Source organism: Aedes albopictus, chromosome 1 (assembly GCF_035046485.1).
Source record: "Aedes albopictus strain Foshan chromosome 1, AalbF5, whole genome shotgun sequence".
NCBI classification, from domain to species: domain Eukaryota; kingdom Metazoa; phylum Arthropoda; class Insecta; order Diptera; family Culicidae; genus Aedes; species Aedes albopictus.
In genome coordinates, this window is record NC_085136.1 from 251,653,081 (window position 1) to 251,674,212 (window position 21,132).

Consider the following 21,132-nt stretch of genomic DNA (forward strand, 5'->3'; position numbering starts at 1 on the left):
GAAGTGTAGTTTTATTGGAAATATGCTGAATGTAGTTATTAAAAAGAGACGAGAGAGGAGATTAACGAAAACACGTTTGTTCGGTCGGATGTCCATTGCGTAGAAAGTCAAGGAAAATAGGTTTCTTTATTGTCAGTTGTTATGTAATCCTCGCTTGAAGCACTCCCCGTGAGAACCCTGTCATCTGTACACCAACTAATCCGTATCTTCGTACACAGCTAAATGCTGTACTGTCAACCGGCGAAAAGCCTATAGGGTAAATATTAAAAAATGAATAATAATGCTGTCTAGCGCATTGTTTCCTATCGGCCACTATTTTAGTCTAGTCCCAACTGCAAGCTTTTTTTTCAATCTTAGCGTCAATTGTCTTCTAGATACTTCTAGATAGATTCGTCGAATCAGTCGAACCCGTATGTTAAAATATAGTCGATTCTGTGTCAAACTGTTTTCTTGATTTCTACTTCTCTGTGTTCATCTCTTGTGTCCTTAAATTGTCATCGGTGAAAAACCCACAGAAACATGTAACTGAACTCCTGATATTTTTCTGTTGGTGTCATAACACCATCTAAGAGATAAACAAAAATACGCCAACAAAGTTGGTCAGTTGATTGTAATAAAACAAAAATTGCTTGTCAACTATTATGTATTCATCCCCCTACAAATACTATGGAAAATATTCAAATTCGTTCTGTCCTATCGGTTCCTACCTCGATAAACCATGTCATTTTCTCATGCGTGGTCTAGAAATGTCAACCTATTCATACAAAAGTAACGTTGTTCAGTTAATAAAAAGCAGTCAGCTTTTGTCCAAAATGTCACGTCGAACGCATTGATGTCAACAATGCGTTTAAATGTTCGCACGTTAGCTTCGAATCTATCAGCACAATTAAGTGCTGCAAAACTCCTTTCCACTATTAATTCGTCGGTTGATTTTAATTGCATTATTTAAAGAAAAATATGACCAACTAACATTGTAAAAAATCGAAAAAGCGACTATCACATTAATAAATTACTAATCAAAATCAACCGAGAAACGTGGGAAATAGAGCCCAAACAACATTTTGAAGTCAGCTGGCTGTAAAAGGTTCCAAAACCTGTCACAAATCCTATAATACTTTTATTAGGATTTGTAATGATCATCAAAACCTTCTCTAAACCCACCGACTTGGAACTATTGCTTGGGAATAGACTCTACTGAGCCCTGGCGGTTCCTCCGTGTTTATCGAGCATGTCTGATGCATATGATCAGCCATACTCCATCTGCATCAGCCGGTTCGTGATGAACCGTTGGAGGTGCATTAAAGTGTTAAAAAGGTGATATGTTTCACTAAAGAACACTACATTACAATAATCAAAATGAAACTCCTTCACTTTAATACCGTCAACCCCTGCGAACTTGGCCAGGGAGATCGGCGTTAGCGACATATGAAACCTTTTCAGTTATTGCCATTTCGTCTAAAAACAGTGTGACCACTCTCTCATCTTCCGGTAGTGTTTCAGATTTGATTTTCAGTAATTTCAAAATATTTTCTGAGAACCCATCTTTAATTTCTATTTTCGATAGCCATTTCTTCATTGTGCTCACTGACGGTAAGCGAAAGAATGTGCGCATTTGTCGATACGCTTTTGGAGAGCAATAGTTTACAACTAATGCCATGTTCCTCATTTTATCTGTGTATCTGGCCCCTTTAAGCTTCCTATCTTTATTTTTCTGAAGTTCGACCAGCAATGGATCCCGCAATACTGAGACCTGAGATGTCGTGGGCCGTTGACGATAATTTGCACGCAGCCTCCGAATAATGTTATTCTTTTTAATCAACAAACTCGCTTTCTTTCTCAGATCTAGTTTCAATTTTGAGTTCTCTTGTTGCAGATCATTTATTTTTTGTTTCATTTTCATGTATTCCGACCAATTGAAAAAGTAATCATGGTCATGTTCCACTGCACTCGTATCGACGTGCAATTTCCTCTTTTTGCAAGGGAAATTGAAAGTCTCCTTATCATCATCGACAACGATTTCACCAGCAACATTGTCCAAATCGAAATCGTAGACTTCTAAAAAACGATACAAATGTGTGATAAGTATTGCTATGCATATATCATTCGTGCAGTTGGAATCTGGAGTTTTTGACACATGAAAATCGATTTCTCTTCCAAACCGTGTGTCATACACGTACGACGGGCATTAAGCGCTGGATAGAAAACCAGATCCGCTGTCCAGCGCAGCGTGTTCGACGTTAGGTTTTCCGTCTGGTTTAAACAAATAATTTTCATGTGTGGGGAAACTTCGGGTTTCAACCGCAACGACAATAGAGTAATTCATAAGCATGTATGTAATTCAAAAATACCTTCTAATGCGCAAACGTCCATCTCACATTCTCGGAAATCATCATGCTCCTCATCCATTGAGACATCATTGGAGGATTCAGCTGAGTTCAACGCTCCTTTGCGAATTGGCACAGCGTGTGGCTTAAGCCTTTAAAAAAGAATGGTTTATTTAGTTGCAAAAATACTGTGCTTTTAAAACATACCCTTGTGAATAATTTCGGTTATTAATGAAGTCCGTATCCACGAAATGGTCAGAGCAAATAAAACTGTTTTTAGTGACGGCATCGTTTTCACAAAAAGATTTCCATACGTCGAAATTTCTGAAAGCAACATAAATTAGCTGAAAATAACGATTGCATAATTTGCAAAAGAAATACCTGTGTTTTCCAGAAACTCTGAAAAATGATTTTGTCGACGCACCTACAGCTCCTTTTACACAACCGGAAACAGCGCATCTTCGCGAACTCATTTTAAAATAACTAGTATTATGCTTTTACGACGATGGACATAAAACAACGTTGGACATTGAATTCTGTTTCAGGAATTTCCGATCCTACCAAGTGTCGCGTAAACAAATAACAACGCATGGCAACCATAACAACATATCAGCTATGAAAATCTAAGCATACTTGTGCCACTATTTTACTTCTATAATTGCTCGCAAGCTTGCTGATGGCGCTGCAGTTATGTTTCCAAATAAAGGATGAAGTTGAGGGGGTCTGCTGGTAACCATTATTTCTCGCTTGTTGCGGTGAGGCTGAAGATGTGTAAATGATTCAGTGGATTTATTTTTTGCTCAAAACTTGTAAAAATAACCAATTTATCCATAAGGGAATGATGGACGTGACTATTATAATCGATTTAATTCCCGTTTATGTCATTTGCACTGTTATAACGAGATAAAAATCAAGCATATTCATTGCCGTATACACCGGCGAAGAGAGAGATTCAGAGAGCCGCACGGCGCTGAATCGTCGTCCGTCACTCTCACTCATATTTTTCATTGCTCCCGCTTCCACTTGCTTCTGAAGCATGTTAGCCAATGAAGGCATATTGCTACCGCTTTGGGTTGAAAAGCGCCGGTCAAAGAAAAGCAAATTTTGATTCGTCTGAGGTAAAACGCTTCAATTTTCAAGCGCTGGAGTTCGGGGTTGAGTGACATGGTTTCACACTATTCGTAGAGGCATGTGGTACAATTTTAGACAGAGTCTGCAAATTATCCGCAATCGTACTTCTCAGCTCCTGGACTTCTTCTTCAATTGGCTTCGCTCGCACTGTTTCTATACAACGTTTGGGTCCAATATTGTCTCTCGTTTTTCGAAATTGCAACATACAAGAGTCACACATCCAAACCACATGCGCAGAAAGAACACTTAATTAAATCAATACATCTTCGCTCAGGTTCACACATTTAGCGTGAAACATGAAGGCGCATTCTCCTTCGCAGACGGTGAAGAAATCAATTTTAGCGTTGATTTCAAGAGAGCATTTTTTGCAAACACTATCTTTCGCCATTGTTCCTCAGAACTATCACAACAGTTCACCAAATTAAACAGTTAATTTTAGTACGCACCGACGCTGATTTGGAATTGTAGTTATTACAAACGGTAAAGCGTTTGTTTATTTATGACCGGATGAATTTTATTTACTTATCACAACATTGAAACAAAGATTTTTTCAATCGACAACAGAGCTTCAGCAAATACAACCAACACGCAACCGAATACGCCGATGAGGAAGAATAACATGCTTTGGCAAATAAATTCCATTGTCGGTTACCTACATACATTATTTGTTCAACATCATTAAGACAAGACATAATCAACAATAGTACGCCACAATACTCGGTTTGTGGCTGCCGCTCTCCATCCTCGGTCGCGCCCAATGCTCGCCAGGTCACGCTCCATCAGACCCGCCCATCGTGCTCTCTGCGCTCCACGCCTTCTTGTGCCAACCGGATCAGTTGGAAACACCAGCTTTGCAGGGTTGTTGTCCGGCATTCTTGCAACATGTCCTGCCCACCGTATCTTTCCGGCTTTGGCCACCTTCTGGATGCTGAGTTCGCCGTAAAGTGCAGCGAACTCGTGGTTCATCCTTCTCCGCCACACACCGTTCTCCTGCACACCGCCGAAGATCGTCCTTAGCAATAATGTCCATGTCGTCCGCAAAAATAGAAATACACTAGAACTCCGATGGCGCTGTAGTCACTTTTCCTATTTCATTAAATTTATAACTTTAATTGTTATAACTGATTGTTTTTAACTATCCAGAGGATCTTTTGCTTTGGTAAATAAAATTTATTTGACACTTCTAGTACCGCTACTGACGCTGTAAAGGCGTGGCAAACTAGATGTTAGTCACACGAATAGTCGCGACATTGGACTTCTGTGGCTAGTTATTCTACTTCCGCAAAGCACACAAATTGTCCGGATTTTGTGAAAATCGTTTTCCGGCTGTTGAGCCCGGCTTGTCGCATCAAACCTTCCAGAGCGATATTAAAGAGTAGGCATGAGAGTCCATCACCTTGTCGCAGTCCCCGGCGAGATTCTAATGAACTGGATAGTTCACCCGAAACACTTACGCAGTTTTGCACACCGTCCATCGTTGCTTTAATCAGTCTAGTCAGCTTCCCAGGAAAGCCGTTTTCGTCCTTAATTTTCCATATGTAGAGCCGTGCGGTCACGGCACTGGTTGTTCCCCTTGATCACCACGGATTTATTTTTGTTCTACCGTAAAAACACGCCAAACTTTCACTTTGGCATAACACTGTAATTATAACTTTTCCAAGAAACCCCTTATCTCTTAACACTTATTTTCTTATCACTAAACTCCACGAAACTTGCGCAGAATACCACCATAGAACCAACAACAACAAAACGATACGGGCGACGTCGAACGGCCGGCAACGGACCCCGCGGACAGTCCAAAACGCGCACCACAACAATACAACCCCGCCCCGGCGTCAATCGCGGGTCTTTTAACTTGCCGTCGCAAGAACTCATTCTCCCGATCTGAAAAGAAAAAAGAGAAAAGCCAAACCAGACCCCCTCAACTTCATCCTTTATTTGGAAACATAACTGCAGCGCCATCAGCAAGCTTGCGAGCAATTATAGAAGTAAAATAGTGGCACAAGTATGCTTAGATTTTCATAGCTGATATGTTGTTATGGTTGCCATGCGTTGTTATTTGTTTACGCGACACTTGGTAGGATCGGAAATTCCTGAAACAGAATTCAATGTCCAACGTTGTTTTATGTCCATCGTCGTAAAAGCATAATACTAGTTATTTTAAAATGAGTTCGCGAAGATGCGCTGTTTCCGGTTGTGTAAAAGGAGCTGTAGGTGCGTCGACAAAATCATTTTTCAGAGTTTCTGGAAAACACAGGTATTTCTTTTGCAAATTATGCAATCGTTATTTTCAGCTAATTTATGTTGCTTTCAGAAATTTCGACGTATGGAAATCTTTTTGTGAAAACGATGCCGTCACTAAAAACAGTTTTATTTGCTCTGACCATTTCGTGGATACGGACTTCATTAATAACCGAAATTATTCACAAGGGTATGTTTTAAAAGCACAGTATTTTTGCAACTAAATAAACCATTCTTTTTTAAAGGCTTAAGCCACACGCTGTGCCAATTCGCAAAGGAGCGTTGAACTCAGCTGAATCCTCCAATGATGTCTCAATGGATGAGGAGCATGATGATTTCCGAGAATGTGAGATGGACGTTTGCGCATTAGAAGGTATTTTTGAATTACATACATGCTTATGAATTACTCTATTGTCGTTGCGGTTGAAACCCGAAGTTTCCCCACACATGAAAATTATTTGTTTAAACCAGACGGAAAACCTAACGTCGAACACGCTGCGCTGGACAGCGGATCTGGTTTTCTATCCAGCGCTTAATGCCCGTCGTACGTGTATGACACACGGTTTGGAAGAGAAATCGATTTTCATGTGTCAAAAACTCCAGATTCCAACTGCACGAATGATATATGCATAGCAATACTTATCACACATTTGTATCGTTTTTTAGAAGTCTACGATTTCGATTTGGACAATGTTGCTGGTGAAATCGTTGTCGATGATGATAAGGAGACTTTCAATTTCCCTTGCAAAAAGAGGAAATTGCACGTCGATACGAGTGCAGTGGAACATGACCATGATTACTTTTTCAATTGGTCGGAATACATGAAAATGAAACAAAAAATAAATGATCTGCAACAAGAGAACTCAAAATTGAAACTAGATCTGAGAAAGAAAGCGAGTTTGTTGATTAAAAAGAATAACATTATTCGGAGGCTGCGTGCAAATTATCGTCAACGGCCCACGACATCTCAGGTCTCAGTATTGCGGGATCCATTGCTGGTCGAACTTCAGAAAAATAAAGATAGGAAGCTTAAAGGGGCCAGATACACAGATAAAATGAGGAACATGGCATTAGTTGTAAACTATTGCTCTCCAAAAGCGTATCGACAAATGCGCACATTCTTTCGCTTACCGTCAGTGAGCACAATGAAGAAATGGCTATCGAAAATAGAAATTAAAGATGGGTTCTCAGAAAATATTTTGAAATTACTGAAAATCAAATCTGAAACACTACCGGAAGATGAGAGAGTGGTCACACTGTTTTTAGACGAAATGGCAATAACTGAAAAGGTTTCATATGTCGCTAACGCCGATCTCCCTGGCCAAGTTCGCAGGGGTTGACGGTATTAAAGTGAAGGAGTTTCATTTTGATTATTGTAATGTAGTGTTCTTTAGTGAAACATATCACCTTTTTAACACTTTAATGCACCTCCAACGGTTCATCACGAACCGGCTGATGCAGATGGAGTATGGCTGATCATATGCATCAGACATGCTCGATAAACACGGAGGAACCGCCAGGGCTCAGTAGAGTCTATTCCCAAGCAATAGTTCCAAGTCGGTGGGTTTAGAGAAGGTTTTGATGATCATTACAAATCCTAATAAAAGTATTATAGGATTTGTGACAGGTTTTGGAACCTTTTACAGCCAGCTGACTTCAAAATGTTGTTTGGGCTCTATTTCCCACGTTTCTCGGTTGATTTTGATTAGTAATTTATTAATGTGATAGTCGCTTTTTCGATTTTTTACAATGTTAGTTGGTCATATTTTTCTTTAAATAATGCAATTAAAATCAACCGACGAATTAATAGTGGAAAGGAGTTTTGCAGCACTTAATTGTGCTGATAGATTCGAAGCTAACGTGCGAACATTTAAACGCATTGTTGACATCAATGCGTTCGACGTGACATTTTGGACAAAAGCTGACTGCTTTTTATTAACTGAACAACGTTACTTTTGTATGAATAGGTTGACATTTCTAGACCACGCATGAGAAAATGACATGGTTTATCGAGGTAGGAACCGATAGGACAGAACGAATTTGAATATTTTCCATAGTATTTGTAGGGGGATGAATACATAATAGTTGACAAGCAATTTTTGTTTTATTACAATCAACTGACCAACTTTGTTGGCGTATTTTTGTTTATCTCTTAGATGGTGTTATGACACCAACAGAAAAATATCAGGAGTTCAGTTACATGTTTCTGTGGGTTTTTCACCGATGACAATTTAAGGACACAAGAGATGAACACAGAGAAGTAGAAATCAAGAAAACAGTTTGACACAGAATCGACTATATTTTAACATACGGGTTCGACTGATTCGACGAATCTATCTAGAAGTATCTAGAAGACAATTGACGCTAAGATTGAAAAAAAAGCTTGCAGTTGGGACTAGACTAAAATAGTGGCCGATAGGAAACAATGCGCTAGACAGCATTATTATTCATTTTTTAATATTTACCCTATAGGCTTTTCGCCGGTTGACAGTACAGCATTTAGCTGTGTACGAAGATACGGATTAGTTGGTGTACAGATGACAGGGTTCTCACGGGGAGTGCTTCAAGCGAGGATTACATAACAACTGACAATAAAGAAACCTATTTTCCTTGACTTTCTACGCAATGGACATCCGACCGAACAAACGTGTTTTCGTTAATCTCCTCTCTCGTCTCTTTTTAATAACTACATTCAGCATATTTCCAATAAAACTACACTTCAATAAAGCAAAGACTAAAGCTGCTATAATAGAACAGACCAGAATGACTTAATTGACTATTACCTTGGAGATCTACTTCATATAACAAGTTGACAAGAACCTAACTAAATACATGGACCATACTACAAAAAACAATTGACAAAAAGAGTAAAAAGGAAAACTTTTATTAAAACTATTTTTGTTCAACGCAGGCCAAAACAGTGTCGACTTGGGCCACGCACGCCTACGTACTTCTGTGTGTTGAAACAAAAATAGAGGCTCCTAGAGGCAAATGTAGGGAAAGGGTGCGGTGTAGAACATAAGCACAGTGTTGCTACCGCCGTAATCACTTTGAAAAAAAAAAAAAAAAAAAAAAAAAAAAAAAAAAAAAAAAAAAAAAATATGTCGCTAACGCCGATCCCGATTACATACTTGGTTTCCCAACCAAATTACCAAACCAACAGGGCAGCGACGTCAAAGTAAGGGCAAAGTCCTGCTTGACTTTGATGATAAAAACCATGAAAAGCGGTATCAAACAAGCAATCGGATACTTTTTCTGCAGCAACTTGGATGGAAAACAGTTGGGATCCATAGTAAAAGAGGCATTAGTCAAAATTAGATCAGCAGGATTTATTCCAAAAATGGTAGTGTGCGACCAAAACTCTACCAACCGAGCCATGTTCACCAACGTCTTTCAAGTATCTGAAGATAAACCATATTTTGAAATTGATGGAGAAAAAGTATATTGCTGTTATGACGCCCCACATCTGCATAAATCAATTCGAAACAATCTGCTCCGTCATAATGCCGTTTACAACGGCAACGTGTGTTCGTTTCAACACATCGTGGATCAGGGTTGTTAACGTTAATCAACGATTAACGCCGTTGACGTTAATTTTCGCCGAAATCAACGTCAACGGCGTTGCGTTAATTTTTGTGGTAATTAACGTTAACGTCAACGGGATGCGTTAAATCAACGTTAACGAATAGCGTTAATCCAACCGTTAATTACTCACTGTGATATGAAAAAGACACGATAGTGTTGGCTGGCAGTGCTTCCTAAAGGTGCCAGGATGAATATTGTTTGTAAAGATTTTTGTGTAGTCATCTGGCCTCGCATTTGGCCTGGCCGGCGATTTCGATCTGTGTAGTTTGGATCGGCACGCGCAGTTCATTCCGAGTTTCTCTGGCCTGATCACATCCAGCCATGGTATAGATAGACCTGGCGTAATAATTAAATAACATACATTCCACGGCTCAGGGCCTGGGAATCCCTTTTATGGTAAACTCACTCTGATGACGGTAGATATCGGTTCACTGTTTAGCTAGTCACGTTGCATCTTTGAGATGAGAGCTTATTCTTATTTTGTATTTATTATGAAATAAGTATTTCATTTATTATTGTGCTAACGAAGGAGGTTGATTCGAGCTTGATGCAATGTTTTTTTAATCGCAGTAGACATGTCAAAAAATGCAAAAAAATTTTCACTAGGCGAGTTGTTAATTGAACCTATCGTTTGTTTGATGAGTTGCACCGGTACGATGTCATGCCACACGATAAGTTTCTTCTGCAACAACCAGCCATTTTATCAAAGAAGGCTCAGGCTAATTTGGTTAGAAAATTGCAGATGTAAATAACAACAAATTGAATTAGCCTTTGCACCATTATGTGCTGTCTTCCTCACTCCTTCGAAAAATTTGACAACGGGGCCCTCAGTAAAAGTCAAATTTCCTGTGGGAGAGAGCAAGAAAGCATCAAAGGCTGCACAGGCTAATTTATTTTAGACACTGCGGCGGCTGAAACAGTTAATTAATTAACCGGAGGAATTGCTGGACCAGTGCTCATAAGGAATCCTTTAGAAGCTCCTCGTATATTAACGGTGATGAATTCTCCCAAAGGATTTAAACAGGATTCCTAGCATTCGCCTTGAGATTTCCCCGGAAAAGACTGCAGGAAAAATTCTCAGCTGGAATTACTGAAAGATTTCGAAGTGGGAATTGATGAAAAATTCCTCTGAAAGAAAGAATGTAAGATTCCCTGACATTGCGGGAGCGGTAGGGCTAGAAATTGCCAAAGAATTATTGCAAGTAACTACTGGAGAATTTCTACGAGTATTACTCAAGCAATTTTTTCGCAGATTCTCCTAGCTGAATTCCAGATAACTCCAGGAATTTCTCCTAGGATTCATCAATAATTTCACCGGGAATTCCATCAGGAATTCTCACCGAAAAATCCTCCTGAAACTAATCCGAAGATTCCTACTCCTCCTGGAATTCCTCCGGGTATTCCTCCAGTATATTTTTCGGGGATTCTCGTAGGGATTCCGAATATATTTCCGAAAATTCTTCTAGGAATTCTTTTGGGATTTCAACAGGAATCCCTAGAGAGAAATACCTTCAGGAATTTTACAGGGAATACCAACAGCAATTCTACCGGGGATTTATCGAGGGATTTCCGCCAGGGATTCCACAAGGAATTCTTCCGGGGATTCTCCCAGAAATGGATTCCTCCAAGAATTCCGCCGGTGATTCTTCCAGGAATTTCTCTGAAGATTCCACCAGGAATTTTTCCAGAAATTCCGCTGGAAATTCCTTCGGAGATTCCTCCTTGGCTTCCTACAGGGATCCTCCAATGATTATTCCAGGAATTTCTCCGAGGATTCCTCCGGGCATTTCTCTGGAAATTTCTCCAAGAATTCCTTCGGAGATTCCTCCAGGGCTTCCTGCGGGGATTCCTTCAAGGATTCTCCAGGAATTCCTCAGACGACTCTGCCTGCAATTACTCCGGGAATTCCACTGGTAATTCCAGTAGAGATTCCTCAACGGATTCTACCGGGAATTCCTCCAGGAATTCCACCAGAAACTCTTCCGGGAATTCCTCTGGGTATTCCTCCAGCATTTTTTTGGGGTATTCTTCCAGGAATTCCACTGTATAGGGCCATAGACTGATAGGGCTGTTTGCAGTTCAGAAGGAATTTCTCGGCCTATCTTGATGCATGGGAAATTCCTTGCCTGAATCGCCCAAGAAACCGTTTTTCGTTTTGCAGTACGCAGTTGCGAAGAAATGACAATTCAAATGGCAGTCACCGTAGAAAGTTTCTGCCAGGAATCGGTCAAGATGTTTCTTGAGCGATTCCTTTTGAACTCGAAACTGCGCTTATATAACTTTAGGAATACATTCGGGGATTTTTTCCATGAATTCCTCTAGCGATTCCTCCTAGAATTTCTCTAGGGCTTCCTTCAGGAATTCTTTTAGCACTAATACAGCACTTCCACAGAGGATTCCTCCAGAAATTCCTCCGAGGATTCTTTCAGGAATTTCTCCGAGGATTCCACCGGGAGTTCCTCCGAAAATTTCTCTGCAAATTCCTCCATGAATTCCTTTGGAGATTCTTCCTGGGCTTCCTACGGGGATTCCTTCAAGGATACTTCCAGGAATTCCTCCAATAGGCCATATGAATAGAACTGAGTAATTCCGCTTTACTCAGATCCCTGTGAAGGTTCACAGAGATTTGCTCCACGGCTTCACATAGAGAATTTACTCACGGCTTCACAAGAGAATTTACTCAACTTTATTCATATGACCTAATGGCTCTTCCTGAAATTCCTTCGGTACATCCATTAGAGATTCCTCAAGGAATTCTACCGTGGATTCCTCCAAGAAGTCCACCGGCGACTCTTCCAGGAATTTCACTGGGGATTCCACAAAGCATTCCTCCAGAATTTCTCCCGGTCATTCTTCCTAGGATTCCTTCAGGAATATCACCGTGAATTCACCTAGGAATTCCTCCGTAGATTCCTCCTGCATTTCCTCCGTAGATTTTTCCAGGAATTCATACGGAGATTCTTCCAGGAATTGCTTCAAGGACTCTTCCTCGAATTCCTCTGGAAATTTCTCAAAAAAAAAAATACTCCGGGGATTCATCCAGGAATTCCTCCGGTTCTCTTTCAGCAATCTTTTCTAGGATTCTTCCACAAATTTCTCTGGGAATAACTCCAGAAATTTCTCCGCGAATTCCTCCAGAAAATCACCCAAGGATTCCTCCAGGAATTTCTCCGGGGATTCCTCATGGGTTTCCAATCCAGCTATTCCCGCCTGGTGTTATTCCCACCGAAGATTCCGAAAACTCATCCTGGATTTTTTTTTCGGGAATTTCTCCAGGAATTCCTTCTGACATTATTCGGGGATTCCTCCAGTGATTCCGGCACGAGTTCTTGCGGATATTGCTAAAGCATTTTTTTCAGTGATTCTTCAGGGAATTTCTCTGAATATAACTCCACGAACTACTCCGGGCTCTTTCAGCATTTTTTTGGGGTTCTGCCTGAAATTACTCTGGAGATAACTCCAGGAATTTTTCGGGGGATTCATCCGGGAATTCTATCAGGGATTCCTCCGGGAATTCCTTCAGGGATTCCTGCGGCAAATCCTTCAAGGATTTCTGTGGGAATTCCTTCAGGGATTCATCCGGGAAACCCTCCAGGGAGTCCTCTGGGAATTCCTCCAGGAATTCCTCCGGGAATTCCTTCAGGGATTCCTCCGGGAATTCCTCCAGGGATTCCTCCGGTTATTCCTCCAGGGATTCCTCCGGGAATTCCTCCAGAGATTCCTCCGGGAATTCCTCCAGAGATTCCTCCGGGATTCCTCCGGGAATTCCTCCAGGGATTCCTCCGGGAATTCCTCCAGGGATTCCTCCGGGAATTCCTCCAGGGATTCCTCCGGGAATTCCTCCAGGGATTCCTCCGGAAATTCCTCCAGGGATTCCTCCGGGAATTCCTCCAGGGATTCCTCCGGGAATTCCTCCAGGGATTCCTCCGGGAATTCCTCCAGGGATTCCTCCGGGAATTCCTCCAGGGATTCCTCCGGGAATTCCTCCAGGGATTCCTCCGGGAATTCCTCCAGGGATTCCTCCGGGAATTCCTCCAGGGATTCCTCCGGGAATTCCTCCAGGGATTCCTCCGGGAATTCCTCCAGGGATTCCTCCGGGAATTCCTCCAGGGATTCCTCCGGGAATTCCTCCAGGGATTCCTCCGGGAATTTCTCCAGGGATTCCTCCGGGAATTCCTCCAGGGATTCCTCCGGGAATTCCTCCAGGGATTCCTCCGGGAATTCCTCCAGGGATTCCTCCGGGAATTCCTCCAGGGATTCCTCCGGGAATTCCTCCAGGGATTCCTCCGGGAATTCCTCCAGGGATTCCTCTGGGAATTCCTCCAGGGATTCCTCCGGGAATTCCTCCAGGGATTCCTCTGGGAATTCCTCCAGGGATTCCTCCGGGAATTCCTCCAGGGATTCCTCCGGGAATTCCTCCAGGGATTCCTCCGGGAATTCCTCCAGGGATTCCTCCGGGAATTCCTCCAGGGATTCCTCCGGGAATTCCTCCAGGGATTCCTCCGGGAATTCCTCCAGGGATTCCTCCGGGAATTCCTCCAGGGATTCCTCCGGGAATTCCTCCAGGGATTCCTCCGGGAATTCCTCCAGGGATTCCTCCGGGAATTCCTCCAGGGATTCCTCCGGGAATTCCTCCAGGGATTCCTCCGGGAATTCCTCCAGGGATTCCTCCGGGAATTCCTCCAGGGATTCCTCCGGGAATTCCTCCAGGGATTCCTCCGGGAATTCCTCCAGGGATTCCTCCGGGAATTCCTCCAGGGATTCCTCCGGGAATTCCTCCAGGGATTCCTCCGGGAATTCCTCCAGGGATTCCTCCGGGAATTCCTCCAGGGATTCCTCCGGGAATTCCTCCAGGGATTCCTCCGGGAATTCCTCCAGGGATTCCTCCGGGAATTCCTCCAGGGATTCCTCCGGGAATTCCTCCAGGGATTCCTCCGGGAATTCCTCCAGGGATTCCTCCGGGAATTCCTCCAGGGATTCCTCCGGGAATTCCTCCAAGGATTCCTCCGGGAATTCCTCCAGGGATTCCTCCGGGAATTTCTCCAGGGATTCCTCCGGGAATTCCTCCAGGGATTCCTCCGGGAATTCCTCCAGGGATTCCTCCGGGAATTTCTCCAGGGATTCCTCCGGGAATTCCTCCAGGGATTCCTCCGGGAATTCCTCCAGGGATTCCTCCGGGAATTCCTCCAGGGATTCCTCCGGGAATTCCTCTAGGGATTCCTCCGGGAATTCCTCCAGGGGTTCTACTGGGAATTCCTCCAGGGGTTCCTCCGGTAATTCCTCCAGGGATTCCTCCGGGAATTCCTCCAGGGATTCCTCCGGGAATTCCTCCAGGGATTCCTCCGGGAATTCCTCCAGGGATTCCTCCGGGAATTCCTCCAGGGATTCCTCCGGGAATTCCTCCAGGGATTCCTCCGGGAATTCCTCCAGGGATTCCTCCGGGAATTCCTCCAGGGATTCCTCCGGGAATTCCTCCAGGGATTCCTCCGGGAATTCCTCCAGGGATTCCTCCGGGAATTCCTCCAGGGATTCCTCCGGGAATTCCTCCAGGGATTCCTCCGGGAATTCCTCCAGGGATTCCTCCGGGAATTCCTCCAGGGATTCCTCCGGGAATTCCTCCAGGGATTCCTCCGGGAATTCCTCCAGGGATTCCTCCGGGAATTCCTCCAGGGATTCCTCCGGGAATTCCTCCAGGGATTCCTCCGGGAATTCCTCCAGGGATTCCTCCGGGAATTCCTCCAGGGATTCCTCCGGGAATTCCTCCAGGGATTCCTCCGGGAATTCCTCCAGGGATTCCTCCGGGAATTCCTCCAGGGATTCCTCCGGGAATTCCTCCAGGGATTCCTCCGGGAATTCCTCCAGGGATTCCTCCGGGAATTCCTCCAGGGATTCCTCCGGGAATTCCTCCAGGGATTCCTCCGGGAATTCCTCCAAGGATTCCTCCGGGAATTCCTCCAGGGATTCCTCCGGGAATTTCTCCAGGGATTCCTCCGGGAATTCCTCCAGGGATTCCTCCGGGAATTCCTCCAGGGATTCCTCCGGGAATTCCTCCAGGGATTCCTCCGGGAATTCCTCCAGGGATTCCTCCGGGAATTCCTCCAGGGATTCCTCCGGGAATTCCTCTAGGGATTCCTCCGGGAATTCCTCCAGGGGTTCCACTGGGAATTCCTCCAGGGGTTCCTCCGGTAATTCCTCCAGGGATTCCTCCGGGAATTCCTCCAGGAATTCCGGGAATTCCGCTGTGGATAACTACAGGAATTCCTATGGGATCTCTTTCTGGAATTCCTCCGGGAATTGCTTCAGCATTTTTTCAGGGATTCTCCCAAAAATTTCTCTGAGGATAACTCCAGGAATACCAGGAATTTCTCCAGGAGTTCCTCCGGAAATTTTTCCAGGGTTTTTTTACAATAGATTTTTTTCAGGAATTCCTTCGGGTATTCCTACAGCATTTTTTTTTTTCGGGGATTCTCCCAGAAATTCCACCGGGAATTTCTACAGGAATTCAGCCGAGAATCACTGCAGCAAATGCTTCGGAAATTCCTTGGAGGTTTTCTCTAGAAATTCTTCCGGGGACTCCTCCTGGAATTCGTCCGAGATTTGCTTCAGGATTTTCTCCGGGAATTCTTCCTTGAATTTGTCCTGGAAGTTGTCCAGGAATTCCTCCAGGGATTTGACCAGGAATCCCTTCAGGGATTTTTCCCGGAAATCCTCCATGAAATCCTTCAAGAATTTCTCCATAAATTCCTTCTAGGATTCCTCCTGGAATTTCTCCGGGATCACCTCCTGGTATACCTCCGGGATTCCTCCGAGGACTTCTCTTGGATTTCCTCCAGGAAATCCTACTACAAATTCCTCCAGCACTTTTATCGGGGATTCTCCCAGAAATTCCTCCGGGGATAACCACAGGAATTCCTACGGGAATTTCTCCAGGAAATCCTTCGGAAATTTCTCCGGAAAATCCTCTAGAAATTTCTCCAGGCATTCATCCGGGAGTTTCTCCAGGAATTCCTAATATAATTTCCTCCAGGAATTCCTCCGAGTTTTCCTCCAGCATTTTTTCAGGGATTCTCCCAGGAATTGCGCAGTGGATAACTCCAGAAATTCCGCCGGGGATTCCTACAGGAATTCCTTCAGGAATTTCTTCATGATTTCAGCTTCTAGAAATGCCTTCTGGAATTCTACTATAGATTCTTCCAGGAACTCTTCCGGGTATTTCTCCAGCAGTTTTATTCGAGGGTTCTCCCAGGAATTCCGCTGTGTATAACTCCAGGAATTACTCCGGAAATTTCTCCTGGAATTTCATTTCGAATTTCTCAGGCAATTTCTCCAGGAACTCCTCTTTGGATTTCTTCAGAATTTCTTCTGGGGTTCTATCAGAAAAATCCCTGGAGGAATTTTTGGACAAATCCTCGGTGGGAACTCTTGGAGGTTTCCTCGGTGGGAATTCCTGGAGGAATTCTCGTTGGGAATTCCTGATGAAATCCCCAGAAGAATATCTGGAGGAATCTCTTGTGGGAATTCGTGGATGAATTCCCTGTGGATATTCCAAGAGGAATTACATGTATCCACTAGGAAATTTCTGAGGGAATCCTAGTAGCAATTCTTGGTGGAATCTCCGGAGGAATTCCTTTAGTTTTCCTGTGAGTAATCCCCAACGGAATTTCTTGGAGAAAGCCCGAAAAATTTGCTGGAGGAATATCCGGAAGAAATCCAGGAAAAATCATTAGTAGGAATTTCTGGAGAAATTCGCGGAGGAATCCCAGGAGAAATTCAAGAGGAATTTTATTAGGAGTCCCCGGAAAAATTCCAGGAGAAATTCCCGAAGGAATTCATGGAAGAATCGCTGATGGATTTCCTGGGAGAATGCCGGGAGGAATTTCTGAAAAAAATCTTCAGTGGGAATTCCAGAGATTCTTCCATGGATTCCTCTAGGAACTCCTCCGGGGACTCTTCCTGGATTTTTATCGGGGATTTATCCGTGGATTCCTCCAGAAATTCTTCAGAGATTTCTCCAAGAATTCCTCCGGGGTTTTCGCTGGGAATTCCTCCAGAAATTCCTCAAGTCATCTTTCGGGGATTATTCTTGGGATTCCTTCAGGAATTTCCCGGCGGAGGTTTACTCCAGGAATTTCTCCGGGAAATTTTATAGGAATTGCTGGGGAAATTTCTAAAGGAATTCCTCCGGGGATTCCTCCATGAATTCCTCTAGAGATTCCTTTAGGATTTCCTCCAGGAGTTCTTCCGGAAATTGCTCTGGAGATTCCTCCAAGAATTGCTTCTTAGATTTCCCCAGGAATTCCTTGGAAGATTCCCCCAGGGATTCTTTCAAGAATTACTCCGGTGTTTTTTCCAGGAATTCCTCCGGGGATTCCTCCAGAAATTTCTTAGAGTATTCCTCCAGGAATTTCCTCGGGTATTTGTCCAGTAATGCCTACTGAGATATCTCCAGGAATTCCACCGAGGACTTGTTCTGGAATTTTTTTCGGGATTTTGTCCTGGAATTCCTCTGGGAATTTCTCCAAAAAAAAATTCAGATTCCTCCAGGAATTCGTATGGGATTTTCTCCAGGAGTTCTTCCGGGGATTGCTCCAGGAATTGCTCCGGATATCTTCCGGAGATTACTCCGAGAATTCTTCCAAGAATATCCCCGAAAAATTTCTCCAGAAATTACTGCAAAAAGTTTTCCGGGAATCCTTCTATGGGTATTCCTCCTGAATTTATTCAGGGATTCCTCCAAGAAGTCGTCCAGGGTTTCCTCTAGAACTTCCTCCGGAGATCCCTTCAGAAATTGTTCCAGGGCTTCCTTCAGAGAATCCGCCGGGGATTACTCCGGCGATTCCTTTTAAATTCCCCCGGGGACTTCTCCTGGAGTTCTTCCGGGAATTTCTTCAGAAATTTTCCGGGAATTTTTCCAAAAATTCTTCCGGGAAATTTTCCAGAAATTTCTCTGAGAATTCCTCCTTGGATTCTTCCACAAATTCTTCAGGGATTCCTCCAGGAATACCTCCGGGTTTCCTTCAGAAATTCCTCCACGAATTCCGCTGTGGAGTCCTCTAGAAATTCCTCCGGAATTTTCCCCAGGTATTCCTATAAGGATTCATTACGAGATACCTCCTTTAATTCCTTCAGGAATTCCTGAAGGAATTCCCTCAGGGATTCTTACAGAAATACCTCCTGGGATTTTGCATGGTATTCCTCAGAGAAATTTTCGAAGGACTTTCTGGAGGAATACCAGGCGGAGTCCTTTAATAAATCTCTGGAGGATTTTTTTTTAAGAATCCTTTGAGAAATCTCTGGAGGAATCCCTGGAGTAATCCCTAAAAGAACCCTTGTAGGAGTATTTGATGACATTCTTAGAGGAATGGAAACCGGAGTTATTGCTGCACGACTCTCCGGAGGAAATTCCTGTTGGAATCTCTGAAGAAATAAGTGGAGGAATCCCTACGTGAATCCCTGAAGGAATCCCTTGTGGAATAACTGGAAAAAAACCCTGTAGGAATCCCTTGAGGAATCTCTGGAGTAATCTTCTGAGGAATCCATGAAATAATCCTTAATTAATCACTGGAGGAATCTCTGGCGGAACCCCTGAAGGAATTCATAGAGGAATCCTCGATGCAATCCCTGGAGGAACCCTTGCAAGAATCCCTGGAGAAATCCCCTATGGATTCCCTGAGATAAACCACTTAAGATATTCCTGAAGGAATTTCTGGCGGAACTCCTTAAGGAATTCCTGGAGGAATCCTTTGAGGAATCTCTAAAGGAATCCATTAAATTATTCATTTGGAATCCCTGGAGGCATCCTTGAAGGAACTCCTGAAACAGTTTCTGGAGGAATCCCTGGAGAAACCCCCAAGGATTCCCTGAAGTAACCCGTGGAGTAATCTCTGAAAGAATCTCTGAAGGAGTTATTGCTGTATTCTCCGGAGGAATCCTGGAGGAGTCCCTGAAAGACTTTCTGGAGGATTCCCTGAATGAATCCTGTAGAAATCCCTGAAGGAATTTCTGGAAGAATCTTTGGAGGAATTTCTGAAAGAATTTCTGAAGGAATTCCTTGATTAGTCCATAAAGGAATTCTTGGAAGAATTCAAGAAGATTCCTGGAGGAATCCCTGAAAATTTCCTGGAGGAGTCTCTGAAGGAATTTCTGCAGGAATCCATGAAGGAATTCCTGGATGAATCCCTGAAGGAAGTCTTGGAGGAATGTTTGAAGGAATTCCTGGAGGAGTACCTGAAGGAATTTCGGAAGAATCTCAGCTGGAATTCCTAGATAAATCAATGAATCTTAAGGAATTCCTGGAGAAATCTCTGGAGCAATTCCTGAATAAATCTCTGGAGCAATTCCTGGAGGAATCACTGTAGTAATTCTTTGATCAATCCCTGAAGGAATTCTTGGAGAAATCAAAAAAGGAATTCCTGAAGGAATCCCAGAAAAATTCCTGGAGCAATTCCTGAAGGAATGTTCGGAGTAATTTTTGGAGGAATTCCTAAAGGAATCCGTGGAGGAATCATGGAGAAATCTTTGAAGGAATTCCTGGAGGAGTCCCTGAAGGAATTTCGGAGGGATCTCTGATGGAATTCCTAGATGAATCAATGAAGGAATTCTTGAAAAACTTCCTGGAGGAATCCCTGAAGGAATTTCAGGAGGAAACTCTGGAGCAATTCCTGGAGGAATCACTGTAGTAATTCCTTGATAAATCCCTGAAGGAATTTTTGAAGGAATCCAAGACGGAATTCCTGGAAGAATCTCTGAAAAAAATCCTGGAGGAATCCCTGAAGGAATTTCTGGAGGAATCCCTGGAGGAATTCCTGGAGGAATGTTTGGAGTAATTTCTGGAGGAATCCCTGAAGGAATTCGTGAAGGAATCATTGAAGGAATTCGTGGAGGAATCTCTGTCGGAATTCCTGGAGGAGTCCCTGAAGGAATTTCGGAGGAATCTTCAATGGAATTCCTAGATGAATCAATGAAGGAATCCCTGAAAAACTTCCTGGAGGAATCCCTCAAGGAATTCCTGGAGGAATCTCTGAAGGAATTCCGGAAGGAATCTCGGGATGAGTTCCTGGAGAAATATCTGAAGGAATTCTTAGAGGAGTTTCTGAAGGAATTCCTGAAATCACGGCATTTGAACCGTCATATCGAGACTATACAAGAAAATCTGTATGTGTTCCCTGTGATTACCCTCCGGAACCGATTACATGTCCTTCAGAGTTATATCTTTTAAGTAAGCCTATAAGAGATTGTAGATCGGACCAATTTTTTTTATAGCGTGTGTCAAGTAAAATTTGGAACGATCGTGCTCGTGTAAAAAAAATGACAGGGCTCATCAGCAAATTTCATTCATCAGACTTTTTCTGAGATTACCAATGCCTACCCTGACAACTGTCAGCTGTCAAATTTGTGCTTCCTACTTTTCGCTCCCCTGCGTAGCTCAACAGCTCAGCATGATCCACCTTACGATGGGTTGATGAGCTGCCTGGTTGTTGCAGTTGAACAACTTATCGTGTAGCGTGACATCGATGCGACACCACCGACGTAACTCATCGAACAAACGATAGGTTCAATTGGAAGCACCCTTGGAGGATTCGCCAGGGAGAACTCTTGGAGGAATATTCTGAGGGAACTCCTGGATAAATTTCTGGAGGGAATTGCTGGGTAATCGTCAGAGGAAACTCCTGGAGGAATTCCCCATCCTCAAAACGATCTTCTGGAGGAATCTCTTGGGGAACTTACGAAAGAATCGCTGGAGAAAATACCCAAAGGAATCTTCGAAAAGAACTTCTGGGAATACCCAAAAGGATCTCCTGCGGGATTCCCTAAGTGGTTACATTTTACGGAATTCCCAAAAAGGTATCCT

General features: G+C 43.3%; 2 protein-coding genes across 2 annotated transcripts in view; one reads left to right on the forward strand and one right to left on the reverse strand.

Annotated features, from left to right (window-relative positions):
* LOC134285627 (uncharacterized) overlaps window positions 1-3,046 on the reverse strand; it is a 44,897-nt gene extending 41,851 nt beyond the window's left edge. The window contains exons 1-4 of the mRNA XM_062846788.1: window positions 2,706-3,046; window positions 2,532-2,648; window positions 2,349-2,476; window positions 1,387-2,055 (exon numbers count right to left, since the gene is read on the reverse strand). Coding sequence (XP_062702772.1) covers window positions 1,387-2,055; window positions 2,349-2,476; window positions 2,532-2,648; window positions 2,706-2,797 — 1,006 coding nt within the window. The 5' untranslated portion in view covers window positions 2,798-3,046. The remainder of the gene's footprint in view (window positions 1-1,386; window positions 2,056-2,348; window positions 2,477-2,531; window positions 2,649-2,705) is intronic.
* Window positions 3,047-5,380: 2,334 nt separating this feature from the next.
* The window catches only part of LOC134285645 (uncharacterized), a 39,125-nt gene continuing 23,373 nt past the window's right edge, over window positions 5,381-21,132 (forward strand). The window contains exons 1-4 of the mRNA XM_062846846.1: window positions 5,381-5,712; window positions 5,770-5,886; window positions 5,942-6,069; window positions 6,363-7,021. Coding sequence (XP_062702830.1) covers window positions 5,621-5,712; window positions 5,770-5,886; window positions 5,942-6,069; window positions 6,363-7,021 — 996 coding nt within the window. The 5' untranslated portion in view covers window positions 5,381-5,620. The remainder of the gene's footprint in view (window positions 5,713-5,769; window positions 5,887-5,941; window positions 6,070-6,362; window positions 7,022-21,132) is intronic.